General features: G+C 44.5%; 1 protein-coding gene across 1 annotated transcript in view; it reads right to left on the bottom strand.

Moving 5' to 3' along the window:
* Positions 1-15,862, bottom strand: part of SERPINE2 (serpin family E member 2) — a 73,132-nt gene that overhangs the window by 17,248 nt on the left and 40,022 nt on the right. Inside the window, exons 2-4 of the mRNA XM_061205429.1 lie at positions 10,758-11,038; positions 7,373-7,600; positions 1,846-2,043 (exon numbers count right to left, since the gene is read on the bottom strand). Of these exons, the coding sequence (XP_061061412.1) occupies positions 1,846-2,043; positions 7,373-7,600; positions 10,758-11,016 (685 nt within the window). The 5' untranslated portion in view covers positions 11,017-11,038. The remainder of the gene's footprint in view (positions 1-1,845; positions 2,044-7,372; positions 7,601-10,757; positions 11,039-15,862) is intronic.

The following is a 15,862-nucleotide window of genomic DNA, read 5'->3' on the forward strand; positions in this document are numbered from 1 at the left end:
CACACTGTGGAGCTGTGGAGTTTGAATCTTGGACCATAAGAATGTATGTGTGTCTTACTTTCCATAAGGCACACCACAAATTCTTACACAAATCAGTTCTTAATTGAAAAGCCACCTGGATATGTAACTCCCTCTCTGGGAACATCTTATATACTCAAGAAAAGCATCTTCCATTCCTACAAATACAAACATTTTAATCTTTCATGGGAATGCCTATAGAAGCCTTGCTGATTTTTTCTTTACTGACTTATTCATTATTTTTCAGCAACAGAAATATACAGTAAATGAGGCCTTCTCGCGTTTTGTTTTATTAGAATGTGTACAAAGATTGACCTAAAATAAAATAACTGTGCTTCGGATAGGAGCTGGTGGCCATGCTAGCATTCCATGATGTCTTCCTGGGCAACGTAACCTGAGAATGAGTTCTGGACAAAAAGAGCCTTTCATTGGTCTCAGTTGCTTAGCATGCTACCTTTCTGCAGGACTTTTTTTTTTTTTTTAATATTTATTTATTTATTTTGCTGCACTGGGTCTTAGTTGTGGCATGCGGGATCTAGTTCCCTGACCAGGGATCAAACCGGGGCCCCCTGCATAGGGAGCGCAGAGTCTTAACCACTGGACCGTCAGGGAAGTCCCTCTGCAGGGCTTTTAAATACATATTATCTTGATAAAATTTATTGAGTGAATGACAAAATTCTACCTGGACGTTTGATGAAAGACATGGGAGAAGGAAAGTGACTTTATTGTGTCCCTCGCATGAGTCATTTCTGAATTTAAAGAATTAGGCAGCTGGAGAAATGTTGAGCAGTGCTTGATCTAATATATACTGTATATGCAAAGGGAATACTTGGGACCCACATGTCCACATATAGATTGGAAACATAAAGGCTAACTTATAGAGGAAAAAGAAGTTTAACTTAAACTGGACCACTGATACTTCAGTGAAAGCAGGTTTAAAAAACAGTCACCAGCCTTAGTTACCTATGTGTGGTAATGACTGCAGAGATGGGTCATTTTCTTTTTCCCCCAACTGTAAAATTGACACATGTTCCTTCAAAAAAATTTCAAACTCAAACAAAGAAAAATAATCATTTGAAATACTACCACTTAACATTTTATTGAACATCCTCCAAGACATGTCTGTATGAATATATAGAAAGTATTTTACATAAATGAGATGAAACAGCATCTGCTGTTCTGTAACTTGTTTTCTGAAATCAACCACATATTATATAACTTTCTACTTATATAAATCTAATTATCATGTGTGTTCCACTACATGTACGTATATGGCTTCTATTTATTTGCTAGTGTATGATTATCTTCATATTATAAATTCCTTGGCGTGAGACTGCTGAGGCGGGGCTTCTAGAAAGTCCTCCAGACCATGGCTCCCCACCACCAATAGTACCCAAGGGTGCCCACGTGCCCCCCACACCAGAGCCACGACTGGGCTTTGTCAATCTTCGTAATTTTTGCTAATCTGATCAGTGGAAAAGAGATCTAATTTTTACTTTTATTTTCGATTTGGTAATGTAGGATTGCTAATGATGACTTGATAATGCATGCAATATGTTTCATGTCCATTGATACTTCTCATTTTGTGAATTGTCCTGTCATCTTTAAATTTCAACCTAAAAGCGTTACATGTGTTATACATTAATCCATAACCTTTGTAAATAATGCAAAGATTTACCATGAGCTTTTAAAAAATCCTGCCCTCTCCTCCCCTGCCCTTTATAAAAAATTAAAAGGCAGATTTGCTCTTGAGCTAAGTGACAGCACCCGAGGGCCTTTCTGCGGCTGGCACATTCTAGGACAGAGCCTCACCGAGTGTGAACTTACCGCACCGGAACACGGAGAGCTGGGCCAGCATCGGCACTTGGTAGGATTTCCCATCAGCTGCCACAAACGTGCGCTTCTTTGTGTTCTCAGGCTGAAACCGTGATTTCCATAAACCCTTAAAATACACTGCATTGACCAGGACCAGTCTGGTGAGGACACCGTCGAGGAGATCCGGGGACAGCAGATTGTCGATCATACCTGGGCAGTCAGAGAACAGACACACAGGACACTCAGGATTGGCAGTCCGCTTGGGGGCAAAAGGCAGCTGCAGGGTCGGGGGGAATGAAAAATCTGAGAAATTTTAAGATTCAAAGATTTGTAAAATTTAAAAATTCAAAGATTTTTAAAATTTTAAATTTCAACGATTTTTAAAAGAACTTTTACAATATCCTCTTGTCCCTTCTAATTTTTTTCCTCACTAAAAATTAAAAGCTGAAAACAAGTTAAAAATCAGAGGACCAGAAAAGACTTCAGAGACCCTCTATTTAGGGTTACCAAACTTTTCATCAAGAAATTCTTTTATAACTAATTCCCTATAAACCCCATATTTTAAGAACATTTTGCTCATCCACATAAGCTATACTTAATTCATAATTAATTTCTCTGTTTTTGATAATAACTGACATGTATGACTGCCAGTGAGGGCTTTTGGTCAGCACAAGATAAACAGTTGTCGTGTTGCTTTGTTGTAACCACTGGGTTGATTTAATCCCAGTTAAAAATAAAGGAACACTTCAGCCTATGTAACGTTATCAAAGGCAAACGCTTAATTTCTCTTAAGATTTTAGGAATGTTGAGCATTAGTTTGGAATCCCTGATTATTATATAACTACTTAAAGAAGAGTTGAGACTAAAATTGGTATCTATATTTATGGGTCAGGGATCCATCTAGGCTCATATTATAGAGATAAAAAGAAATGGGGTCTCTCCTAGAATAATTAATTGTTAAGGAAGATGCTCTTCACAAGATATCAGGATGGTCCAGCTTGTTTGTGCAGGAATGAAGCACACACAACTGTTGCAATTTCAGGATGTTCTTGTGAAGTCACAAAGACCCTTCTAAAGTGCTACCTGTGCTTGAAGCTTTGAATTTTCATTTAGGTTCCTTTTGCTTGGTTTTTGAAGATTCAGCTGTGTGTTTGTGTGTGTGTGTCTGTGTGTATGTGTGTCTGTGTGTGTGCGTATATGGGTTTAAGAGAGATCACTAACACTAAAGCTATTAAAAATTAGTTCAGTGTAGCTTTTAGTCCAACTTTTTTAAAATGTTCATAATATAAATGCAAGTTACAATACATTAAATGGTGAGAATAAAACCAACAGCTTCTGAAGAAGCAAGAATATCTGATTCAGCAGAGAGAGCTTTAAGTTCTTTGAAATGAAGCTCAAGAAGATTCGGAGGTACAATAAACAGATGTTTACGTAAGTCATGGTAAAGAAGCACACTCGGAGGATTCCCTGACCCACAGGGCGCCCAGCAAGTCAGTGTCATCATTGCTCATTACTTACACAAGGGGGCACCAACGCCACCTTACATCAGGATCTGGAAGGAAAATACATGCGATATAAATAGCCATCGCTCAAAGCAAAGCGGCTTCTGTGAACAGACTCTGTCCTGTGGGAAGGAAGTGAAAACTCTGTGCTCCAGCGATAGCAAGCTCTTGAGAGTTGGTTTCCCAGTAGCGAAGGCTGTGTTTTGCCTTTGCTGGGACCATTACCCAGTCCAATTCCTACTTGCCTTTGAGACATAGCTCAGTGGTCCCCTCTTCTTATATCTCTTCTCTGTCACTCCTCCCCATCTCCTGGAGTTTCCATAAAGCCCAATGCTCAGCACCATCGTTACACTGCGGTATTTTATTCTAGCCAAATGTAGCATCTGTCTCCCTCAACTAAACTGTGAGCTGCACAAAAGCAAGAACCCTGTCATTCATTTTTTAAAAATCACACCTAAGATCCTATGTTCACTATTCTGTTGTTGCACACCGAGAGTCTGAAGGAATCTCTTCTGCCCTTTTTTCCTAAGGTAAATAAAGCCTCTTATTGCCACTGGTAGAACTAAGATATAATAAGGGGGCACAAAGAAATAAAAAGAAAGGATAAAAGAGAAGTGTAAGAAATGCATGGTTTAGAGGAAAGGAGGCACATGGGGGACCTGCCATCAATAACTGCCATAAACATGCATCCATCACCCATCCACCCATCCATCCACCCACCTATTCATCCATCCATCCATGTATCCAGTCTTTGATGTCTACCTGAGAAAACAAAACAAAATAAAAATAAAACCCGCCCTTCCAAAAGCTATAGATTAGAGGGAAGTGGAGGCTGATATAAGTGACTTGGAAATGCAATTGTAATAAATATCTTCAAGTGAAAGTACTTAAGGATGTGAGGGCAAATAAGAGGGGGATGTGATCTGGTGGATGAGGTCAGGGATGGATGGATTCCTTGAGGAAGTATTACTTAGCCAATAGCTATAAAAATAGCTCACATTTGTTGAACATTTGCAAAGTGCCAACCACCTTGCTAAATGACTTATGCTTATTATTTATAGTCCCATAACAACCTTAATGTTATTATAACAATTCTAGTAGGTACCACTGCTATATCTCCATTTTACAGACGAGGATGCTGAGGCACAGGGTTAAGTAACCTGCCTAATGGTACACAGCCAGCAGGTGGCAGAACTGAGGTTCAAACTGGGCACTCATGCTTGTAACTATTATGCCATTCATGAGACAGTGTGAAATGAATCGGCAAGGGGCAACGGGGAAGGAAAGCATTCCAGGTAGCAGGATGCACCGGGGCGGGGGAGGGGGGGCGGGGGGGGGGGTCCTGTGATTGGAGAGAGGATGGCGAGTATGAGAGTTGGGAGGAAGCCCACGTGGTTGGGGCTGAGGCCGCAGAGAGGTGGCAGGGCAGCCCCAGCCAGGCCATCACCACATCCCTAGCACACTGGAAAGGCTCCCCCACTCTCTGCAGGGCAGGATCTGTCATCACGCAGCAGTCTTCCACACGTGGACAGTTTGATCACCAGGGTCCTTCTGACACCTCGCATATACACAAGTGCCTCTGAGTGGGCAGTTTGGAAATTTGTGGGAGTGTTTCTGGTTGCAAAGACAGTGGCCAAAGATGCTACACGTCCTGCAGTGTTCAAAACCACCCAAACAATGAACTATCCTGCTTTCAAACGCCCCGCTGCGTAGTCACGTTCGTGAGAAACCTGCTCCTTGTCATCTGAGCCCAGAACCTTATTCTTTTTCCGGTGTAAACACAAAGTATCTTTTATTTTGGATACTTTTAATGTATGCTGAATTTGTCAGGAATGCGACTACCACGCAAACCAAGTGGAGCCTGTACTTGTTTTGCTCGGAAATTTACCAAGAGTTTTGCATCGTTTTAGAAAAAACTGCCTCAACGATGGTAACACAGCCCGTGGTTTTCGTGTCGCCAGTGCAGTGTGCCTGTCTCAGTCTGCTTTTGTGGCTGTCAATACACAGTCAATGTGAATGTCAATTCTTATTCTAAGAATCTGACTGTTACATATTCAGGGGTGGCTGTACCCAAGGGTTTACCTACTGAACTACATCTGTAAATAACTTTTGTTTTTCCTGGTATTACAATTTGGCATTATATTAATTTTTTTAAAATTTGTGTACATGTGCATAGGTTATATGAGCTACGAGTTTCATTTCAAGAGAGTAAACAGAGTGAAAATCTTTGTTTAACAGCAGGAGTTAGGTCTGCAGGGTTGAAAATCACTTTTCTAGCCTCATCGCTTTCCCTTCCCCGGTTGCTGTGAGAAATGCATTGAGTCAGTGTGTGTTCAAGTGGTTTGAAACGGTCGGGCGGCATCCTGAGGGACTTACTACTCCCAGGACACAGCAAAGAAGAAGGCTGGGTGGGCGCTGACACGTCACATCATACAGCTACCCGCATCTGAGGACCATCAGCTTCCTACCTCTGTTCTTAGCCCTACAGGCTCAGAAAAACACACTAACCCCCTCCCATTTGCTGGTCTCCTGATCATTTCGTGGTTTCAGGAAGGGAGCCCAGGTTGCACCGTGCAGGATCCTGTTGAAAAGGGATGTCACAGGTTTACCAAAACCACACACTGGCTCTCCTCCACCCTCCAGAGCATTCCCCATCTGGCTCTTCTCTAGCCCCTCACATGGTTCACAAATATTCACATCTACAAGTCTGGAGGGAGACTGGGGGAGGACTTGCTTTAGTGCAGAATGCTAGGCCCCTGCCTCAGAGATTCTGCCTCAGTAGATTGGGGTCCAGAGATCTGCATTCTTTTTTTTTTTTGCTTGGGATCTTAGTTCCCTGACCAGGGACTGAACGTGGGCCCTCAGCAGTGAAAGTGCCTAGACCTAACCACTGGACCACCAAGGAATTCCCCAGAGATCTGCATTCTAAACACACGCCCCAGGAACCATGCCTTTGAGAGACATGACCCGAAAAGCCAGAGTTTCCCCAAGTTTTGTCTCTGGGCTTACTCTCCTTATTGAGTCTCTTTTGCTTCCACTCTTGTGACTTCAACTCCCCCCTTCGGTGAAAAACAGTTCCCAAATCTCTATTTTTAGCCTTAACTTTCCTCCGATGTTCTGGACCTACCTCTCCCTCTGAATGTTTCCACCTGAACCTGAAGTTTACAAATTAACAGGCCAAAAACACTGATGTTAGACATTTCTTCAGTTTCGTGGAGGGAGAGATGCACGTACACAAGTAATCACATAGTGTGGATGTGCTCTAACGAAGGGTGCGGACGTGGATAAGCATATGCCCATCATAACCGGGGGAGGCACCTACTTCCTGGGATGACAGAAGCAAGAGGCGAGGAAGGGGAGGGGAGAGGGAAGGGGGAGGGGCATCATAGGGGCAGGGGGTTAAGAGGAACAAACTATTATGTATAAAACAAGCTACAAGAATGTATTGCACAACACAGGGAATACAGCCAGTATTCTATAATAACTATAAATGGAGTATAACCTTTAAAAATTGTGAATCACTGCATTGTACACCTGTACCTTATATAATATTGTACGTCAATTATACTTCAGTGTAAAAAGAAAGAGGCAAGAAAGGTGTGGGGAGAGCTCAATCCCGAATCTTAAAGGCTGAGAAGCACATTCTGGGCAAAGGGAATGTGGATACAGAAGTAGGAAGGAATGAGCACTAAAACCTTCAAAACAGACAAGGGCCTGTGGGCAGGGACTCTGGAGAGGAGATGCTGCGAAGAAAGAAGAGAGTCTGCAGAGCTGTATTCCGCCCTGCTGCCCGAGAGCCACAGGGAGACACGTCCCCAGGGGGCACAGGGGATGGCGGCAGGAAAAGGGTAGGAAGGCGGACTGAGCCGTGGGGCTCTGAGAGAGAAAGGGCGGAGCAGTCAGTGGGCCCAGGCCTTTCACAACAGAAGGGCCACTGGACACGCAGGCCCCAGTGAGGGTCTCAGAGCCCAACTCACGCTTTCATTCATAAAGTGGAAAATCACGCCCGCTCATTCCCGGGAACCGTGGCCACTCACCCCTGGTCTCGTTCCTAACCCACACGTTGATGGAGTCACAGGCGGAGGTGGGGTCTTCGAAGTTCGCGTTCCGGACTTCACACTGAAACACGTCTTTGTTCCTCGTGACGAAAGGCACTTCCATCTTAAAGCCATTCTTCACAAACACGGCATTGGCCACCGTCACAATATCTTTATTCTTCTTGGAGACGATGGCCTTGTTGATCTTCTTTAACACTTTACCGACTCCTGAAGGAGAAAGGAGAAAATGCAGCAATATTTCCGCAAGAATGTAGGAAGGTTATTTTTTTAAAAAAATATCTTCTATATTATGACAAATAAGAACAGTATAAACAAAACTAGTACGAGTAGCAAGAGACTAAGTCATCTGCTTTCTCAGTGGCCTTCTGTTAAGAAAAGGGGGGGGCGTAGAATGAAGTATAACTATTAATAGCCCCTAAAGATCAATTGCGCTTCTAGCCTCAAAGCAGGCATCTTCCAGGCCTTCTCCACAACTTCCCCAAGTAGACCTCGCTCTCCTGGAAGACTTTCCTGGCACCAGGTCAATAGGGAGACTGGACAACTCTTCAGTTATGTAGCCATAGGGGGAATAAACCAAAGGACTCTTCCTAATCCCGTCTCTCTTTCGTAACAATCTGAAGCGCTATTTCCTTTCTTGCCAAAGATTTAACAACACAATTTTTCTCTATTTTCGGGAAAAAAAGGCATAAAGTTGAGCATCAGAAAGACTATAAAAAATGGCCATGTGCCACCATCCAAGAACAAGGTGATTTTTACTTGATACGAAGCTCACAAAGTAAGGGAATTAGTTTTATGGCAACGTAAGCTTTATTTTACACAGGCCATTCATACACGCTCCATTTAGTTTCAGAGCATGGAAAAGAGGGAAATAAGTTATAAAGGATGAAATGTGTTCCTACAGAGAGCTCGAATTACAGATCTGTCTTACTCGCTTGGGGTCCTTTCAAAACGACACTGTCCTAAAACAACCGGCAGAGTCACCTTGACGGTCCCCTGGAGAGCTGACCTGTCATTCTTAAATAATGGCAGGTAAGAGCCCCACGGTTTGGCCCTTTGTGAGGCCTCTGGAGACTGCACCCCTCACGGGTTCTGTGGGGCAGGCCCAGCAGGAGTGGGCAGGCACGTTGTACAACGAAGGGACCAGCAGACTTCAGAGCCCAATCCCGGCACTTGTCCCTTTCAGCTCCTCCACGGTCCCCAGTCTCCTGCCCAGAAAAGATCAGGGCAGATCCTCCTCCTGTGCCCCAGACTGTCCTGCCTCTGCCCTCAACCAGAGTGCCGGTGTCTTGAGTTCTCAGCGGCTGAGCCCAAAGCAGGGCCTGAAAACCCACCCGGGCTCCCCCGGTGAGTCTGTCATGTGAACTGAAGTCATTCCACAACTCGACTGCTAGTGATTTTGGAGGAAGAAGAGATGGGGGTTGGGGGGAGTTGCTAACAGACCAATATTGTCAAAACTTTAGAAACACTACTTAAAAGGAATGTGGCTCAGCGGGAAGACAAACAACGACAATCCAGTCGCTCTTTTGGAATGGTGCTGGCCGACAGGGCCTGGATGGCGCTGGGAGAGGCCAGGAACGCCGTGGGTGATTCACTATGAAGTTATAAATCACCAAGAGTTCTGTGGGCTTCCAAGCAAGGGCATAACGGTGTGTTCCAAATATTTAGTCCCCCAGTGCTTCCAACAGGTGAACAAACTGCAAACTCATGCAAAAGTTTAATGCCCTGTAAACAGAGCGGGGCGGGTGGGCAGCTGGTGCTGGCAACCCCCGGGGGCTACACTGAGAAGGATGGAACTGGTGCGCAGAGGGGAGCCCTGAAGTATGCAAACCCCCATCTCTCCTCCTCTCCCAGCGAAGGCGTCAACGTGGTCAAGATTCCTAGAACTTTATGGCCAGTGGGAGTGGAGGAATGTGGGTGGGAAAACATCCTCGCTTCCCAATAAAGCAACTAAAACCTGGACGTGAGATGTGACTTGTCAAGGTCACGGCACAGGCTGGTGCCAAGGAAGGGCTCCAAGGCTAGCGCTGGCCCATGCCCAGCACTGTGGAGGGGGCGGTGGGAGGGGACTCGGCTGAGAAACCTGAGCTAAAGCTGAGGGACAGCACTAGGGGGTGTAAGCTCTTAAGCTTAAACAGGTAATTAGAACGGGGCTTTCTTTCAAGAAAACGAAACCATTCCTATTGGGCCTTACTTTTTTTTTTTTTAATTTATTTATTTTATTTATTTATTATTTTTGGCTGTGTCGGGGCTTCCTTGCTGCGCGCGGGCTTTCTCTAGTTGCGGCGAGCGGGGGCTTCTCTTGTTGCGGAGCACGGGCTCTAGGCGCACGGGCTTCAGTAGTTGTGGCGCACGGGCTCAGTAGTTGTGGCTCGTGGGCTCTAGAGCACAGGCTCAGCAGTTGTGGCACACGGGCTCAGTAGTTGTGGCTCGTGGGCTCTAGAGCGCAGGCTCAGTAGTTGTGGCACATGGGCTCAGTAGTTGTGGCACATGGGCTCTAGAGTGCAGGCTCAGTAGTTGTGGCACACGGGCTTAGTTGCTCCGCGGCATGTGGGATCTTCCCGGACCAGGGCTCGAACCCGTGTCCCCTGCATTGGCAGGCGGATTCTTAACCACTGCACCACCAGGGAAGCCCCGGGCTTTACTTTTAAACAAACTTCTCTTATAGCGTTTTATTTTGAAATGATAGAATCACGGGAAGTTGCAAAACAATATACAAGGTGGTCCTGTATATTTCCACTTTTCACCCAGTTTCCCCAATGGTAGTATCTTGCATGATGGTAGGTACAGATCCACAATGAGAAAACTGCCACTGGTGCAGTCCCCAGAGCTCATTCACTTGTTTTATATACGTATGCATGTGCGTGTGCGTTTGTGTGTGTGTGTGTGTGTCTCTATGCAATTTTACCCCCCATGGAGATTCGTGTGTCCGCCACCTCAACTGAGATGCAGAGCGGTTCCATCAGCATAAGGCTGACCCGGGCTGCCCTCCATGGTCACACCCACCCACCTCCCCAGATTACGGATTTAAAAGTACGTTCACAGCCATGATGCGTTCTGAGCCCTGTACAACATAGAGAGGGGGCAGACGGGAAGTCTTCTTGTTAGAGATGAGAAAACAGGGGCATTCAAGAGGTCAAGTGACTGCCCAAAGCCCCACAGCTACCGAACGGAGACCAGAACCCAGCTCTCCTAACTCCTAGCATTGCCACTGTCCCTTAGAGGAGACTGGCCCTCAAGCCCAGGGGGCACCAGCAAGACCCCTCCCAGCTGCTCTGCTCCTCGGTGCGGTAAGCAAAGACCAAGCCAGGGGCCCTCCAGACTGGGACTCCTGCAAGGCCCGCCAGCCAGGCCCAGGCGCACGCACCATTCACGCCGTATCTCATCACCGTGGTGAGCTGCTTCTTGGTCCTGCCGTCGGCTCCCAGCTGAAGCATCCCCAGGACGGACGCAATCCCGTGGGGGGAAACAACGATGTTGTCATGAGGCTGGGATTTGACAATCTGATTGAACACCTGGATTCCTGTGTCCGAGCCTAGTTCCTCCAGAGACAGGGGGTTGAACTGGGAGCACACAGAGGGCAATGTCACGGTGGCCACGAGGAAGAAGGGAAAATGCCAATTCATGGTTCCTTCTGGCAAGGACAACCTGAAAAATGAAATCAAGAAAATATTTACATTCTACATTTAACGAATACTTTTTGGGAGGCTACTTTGTACTCAGCTAGATATGATTTACTATACTCAGTGTAACTGAATGTCTTTAATATATTCAAGACACAACAGTGTAGATTAGATTGTTTTCCTTTATGTATATTTTGTTAGGGGGATGGGGAGCAAGAGGAAGGAAACTTCCATTTGCTGGTCCCAACTCTGTGCCAGACACAATTCTAATCATTATTTCATCCTTGTTACCACCCTTCATCCAGTCACACCAATATTTACTGAGAGCCTACTGTGTGCCAGGCACTTGTCTAAGTGCTGAGCATAGAAATATAAGTAAGATGGCCAAGACCCCTGCCCTCCTGGAGCTTATATTCTAGAGGGGAGACAGAAAGTAAACCAGGAGGCAATAAAGTCATTTCAGAGAGGGATCAGGCCACAACAATAAGACACGGTGATGTGAGTGAATGGAGTGGGGGAACATGGGACAGGACAGGCAGGGAGGCCACCTCTGCAGAGGGACACGCGTGCTGAGAGCTGAGTGACGAGAAAGGGGGGAAGGATGTGCCAGGCAGAAGGACGGCAGGGCGAAGGCCCTGAGGTGGGAACAGAGGTGGATTGTCGGAGGTTGGTGTGCCAGCGATGTAAGGGACATGGAGGGGAGAGGTGGGGCAGGAGGTGAAGAAGAAAAAGGGGCCAGATCCTGAAGGGCCTGTCACACTAGGTATGGCCCTTGCATTTCATTCTAGGGGTCATGAGAAACCTCTGGAGGGAGCTCCCCGCTGGCACAGTGGTTAATACTCCGCGCTCCCAATGCAGGGGGCCCAGGTTCGATCCCTGGTCAGGGAACTAGATCCCAGATGCATGCCCCAACTAAAAGTTCGCATGCCACAACTCAGGAGGCTGTGTGCCGCAGCTAAGGAGCTGGTGAGCCGCAACTAAGACCCAGTGCGATCAAATAAATTAAGAAAAAAAAAAAAGAAAGAAGGCACTGGAGAGTTTGAAATAAGGGAGTGAATCCCTTGGGTTGCTGTGATTATCTTATAACTACACGCTTTCTTTTTTTTACCATATATATAACTTTCTTAATTAATGAATTGTTAATGAAAATAAATTTAAGTGACACCCTTAAATCTACAAGAAGGCAGAACAATTGGCAAATTCATCAATTGCGAAGATGGCGTTGTTTACACTGATATTCTCAATTACAGTGATTTTTTTGAAATATGCTTTCTTCCTTGATTACCACTTACTGAGCTTTCTTTGGCTGTGACAAGCAAGAGGTAGGAAATTTACATGTGTTTATGGAAAAGCAAATACTTTCATTAAATAAGACCTTAGAAGCGGCAGCTGGTAAAACAAAAGCAGAATTTGAGATGTGGCTAATTTGGTCCCTCCCTTATAGACCCGAGCTTCTGATCAGCACAAGTTTCCCCAGGAAACAACTTGTCCTCCTGTTATGTGCATTTACATGGGGGAGGTTGGGGGTGTCTGCAGAGAACAAGAAAGAGGGGAGCCTTTTAGAGAGGAGACCTGGAGCGAGGGGAAATAACGTCCATATGCTCCAGGGAAAGAAAGGGCACCAGGACAGCATCGGGCAAAACGGGCATGTGTGTTCCCTTGCCTTCCTCTCTATGTACTTGTCCTTCCTCCCACCCAAGTAGATGTTCAGTAAATACGTGTGGGATTAAACCTGATGGCTGATACACTTTCTATTTTTGTTCATTCTTTTTCATTGCATCAAAATAATGTTTACTGAGCGTGACTAATTTAGTCCTGAGCCTCACTCACTCTTAGCTCCAAACACTTCTCAAACAGAGTGAAATTCACTGGGGTGGGAAGAGGCCTGTCAGCAGAGGCAGAGTTCCCCGCCCGCGCCCCACCAAACACTCAGGGCCCCAAGGTGAACCATTAAGGACATCATTGTTCAAGGTGATGGTGCAATTTTCTTATATGTTGGGAAAAAAGCACATTATAAAAAATTTAGAACATTCAGAACTTATCCAGCGCTTAATTGTAAAATGATTGTATAAACGCAGCCTGTCTAAATTCAAAACATGTACGTGACCTACATACACTCCCACTTGGGGCTTTCCTATGGCCAGCGTGGCCTGCTTTGACTTTGGCACCTTGGACTGTCTCTAAAACCACGACAATCCCGAGTTACTTTCAGCCTGTTGGATAATGGAGCGCTTCCAAATCCTGAATGGAAGTTCTACTCATTTGGTCTAAAAATTAGACATTGTGTCCACTCCCCTGCTTCTTTCTTTCTGGAAATAAACTTCCTCTTTAACATTTAGTATACTACAAAGCCATCATAAGTATAAAACAATTTGTACCTTCTTTGTTACAAATGGCCAAATTCGGTGACTGGCACCAACTTCATCAATCTGAACTGTTGACTCTTGCATTATGATGGCTTCCGGCATCTGCCTTCAGTGTGCCATTAGCTATTCTCCCCAAGCTTCCCAAAGAAACCTTCCTGGATCAGCAAATCTTTGAATAAATATTTGAATCTGCATACTCATAAAGGACATCAAATTGGTTTTGCCTCTGATAGCTTAAAGTTGATTCACCCACATACTATAGACTTATGTAGAAGATTGTAAAACGGGTAGAAAACAACAGTAACGAGAGAAAGCTAAGTTCCAAGGTCTTGGAATCAGCAAAGACAGTCTCCCAAATAAATACCCACCTTATTTAGCAGAATTTTTCTTGGTTGTGAATTTTTTGCTAAAAGAACAGTTTCATTATAAAGTGGGGGAAGGCTGCCAGGGGTGTTTTTCTTAGTTCCTTGGATTTGGGAAGTTTTTGTGAGATGTCTGTGTGTAGTTTCATAACAGTGCATTGGGACAGTGTCAGGGGCTGTGCAGAACTTGGAATCAGAGCAGTTTTTCTTTCTTTAAAATCTTTTGAATTTTATTTATTTATTTATTTATACAGCAGGTTCTTATTAGTTGTCTATTTTATACATATTAGTGTATACATGTCAATCCCAATCTCCCAGTTCATCCCACCCCCACCCCCACCCCCACCCCCCCCGGTGGCTTTCCCCCCTTGGTGTCCATACGTTTGTTCTCTACATCTGTGTCTCAACTTCTGCCCTGCAAACCGGTTCATCTGTACCATTTTTCTAGACTCCACATATATGCGTTAATATACGATATGTGTTTTTCTCTTTCTGAATTACGTCACTCTGTATAACAGTCTCTAGGTCCATCCACATCTCTGCAAATGACCTAATTTTGTTCTTTTTATGACTGAGTAATATTCCATTGTATATATGTACCACATCTTCTTTATCCATTCATCTGTCGATGGGCATTTACATTGCTTCCATGACCTGGCTATTGTAAATAGTGCTGCAATGAACATTGTGGTGCATGTGTCTTTTTGAATTATGGCTTTCTCTGGGTATATGCCCAGTAGTGGGATTGCTGGGTCATATGGTAATTCTATTTTTATCTTATTTATTTACTTTTAAAAATTATTTATTTATTTATTTATTTTTGGCTGCATTGGGTCTTCGTTGCTGCACACGGGCTTTCTCTAGTTGTGGCGAGCGGGGGCTACTCCTTGTTGCGGTGCACAGGCTTCTCATTGCAGTGGCTTCTCTTGTTGCAGAGCAAGGGCTCTAGGCACGTGGGCTTCAGTAGTTGTGGCACGTGGGCTCAGTAGTTGTGGCTCGTGGGCTCTAGAGTGCAGGCTCAGTAGTTCTGGTGCATGGGCGTAATTGCTCCACGGCATATGGGATCTTCCCAGACCAGGGCTCGAACCCGTGTCCCCTGCATTGGCAGGCAGATTTGTAACAACTGCATCACCAGGGAAGTCTGGTAATTCTATTTTTAGTTTTTTAAGGAACCTCCATACTGTTCTCCATAGTGGCTGTATCAATTTACATTCCCACCAACAGTGCAAGAGGGTTCCCTTTTCTCCACACCCTCTCAAGCATTTGTTGTTTGTAGATTTTCTGATGATGCCCATTCTAATCGGTGTGAGGTGATACCTCGTAGTTTTGATTTGCATTTCTCTAATAATTAGTGATGTTGAGCAGCTTTTCATGTGCTTCTTGGCCATCTGTATGTCTTCCTTGGAGAAATGTCTATTTAGGTCTTCTGCCCATTTTTTGATTGGGTTGTTTGTTTTTTTGAACACTGAGCTGCATGAGCTGTTTACATATTTTGGAGATTAATCCTTTGTCCTCGATTTGTTTGCAAATATTTTCTGAAGGTTGTCTTTTCGTCTTGTTTATAGTTTCCTTTGTTTGTCATATATAACCTTTATTATGTTAAGGTAGGTTCCCTCTATGCCCACTTTCTGGAGAGTTTTTATCATAAATGGGTGTTGAGTTTTGTCAAAAGCTTTTTCTGCATCTATTTAGATGATCATATGGTTTTCATTCTTCAATTTGTTCATATGGTGTATCACATTGATTGATTTGCATATATTGAAGAATCCTTGCATCCCTGGGATAAATCCCACTTGATCATGGTGTATGATCCTTTTAATGTGTTGTTGGATTCTGTTTGCTAGTATTTTGTTGAGGATTTTTGCATCTATATTCATCAGTGATATTGGTCTGTAATTTTTTTTTTTTGTAGTATCTTTGTCTGGTTTTGGTATCAGGGTGATGGTGGCCTAGTAGAATGAGTTTGAGAGTGTTCCTTCCTCTGCAATTTTTTGGAAGAGTTTGAGAAGGATGGGTGTTAGCTTTTCTCTAAATGTTTGATAGTATTCACCTGTGAAGCCATCTGGTCCTGGACTTTTGTTTGTGGGAAGATTTTTAATCACAGTTTCAATTTCATTACTT

This window comes from Eubalaena glacialis, chromosome 1, assembly GCF_028564815.1.
Source record: "Eubalaena glacialis isolate mEubGla1 chromosome 1, mEubGla1.1.hap2.+ XY, whole genome shotgun sequence".
NCBI classification, from domain to species: Eukaryota; Metazoa; Chordata; class Mammalia; order Artiodactyla; family Balaenidae; genus Eubalaena; species Eubalaena glacialis.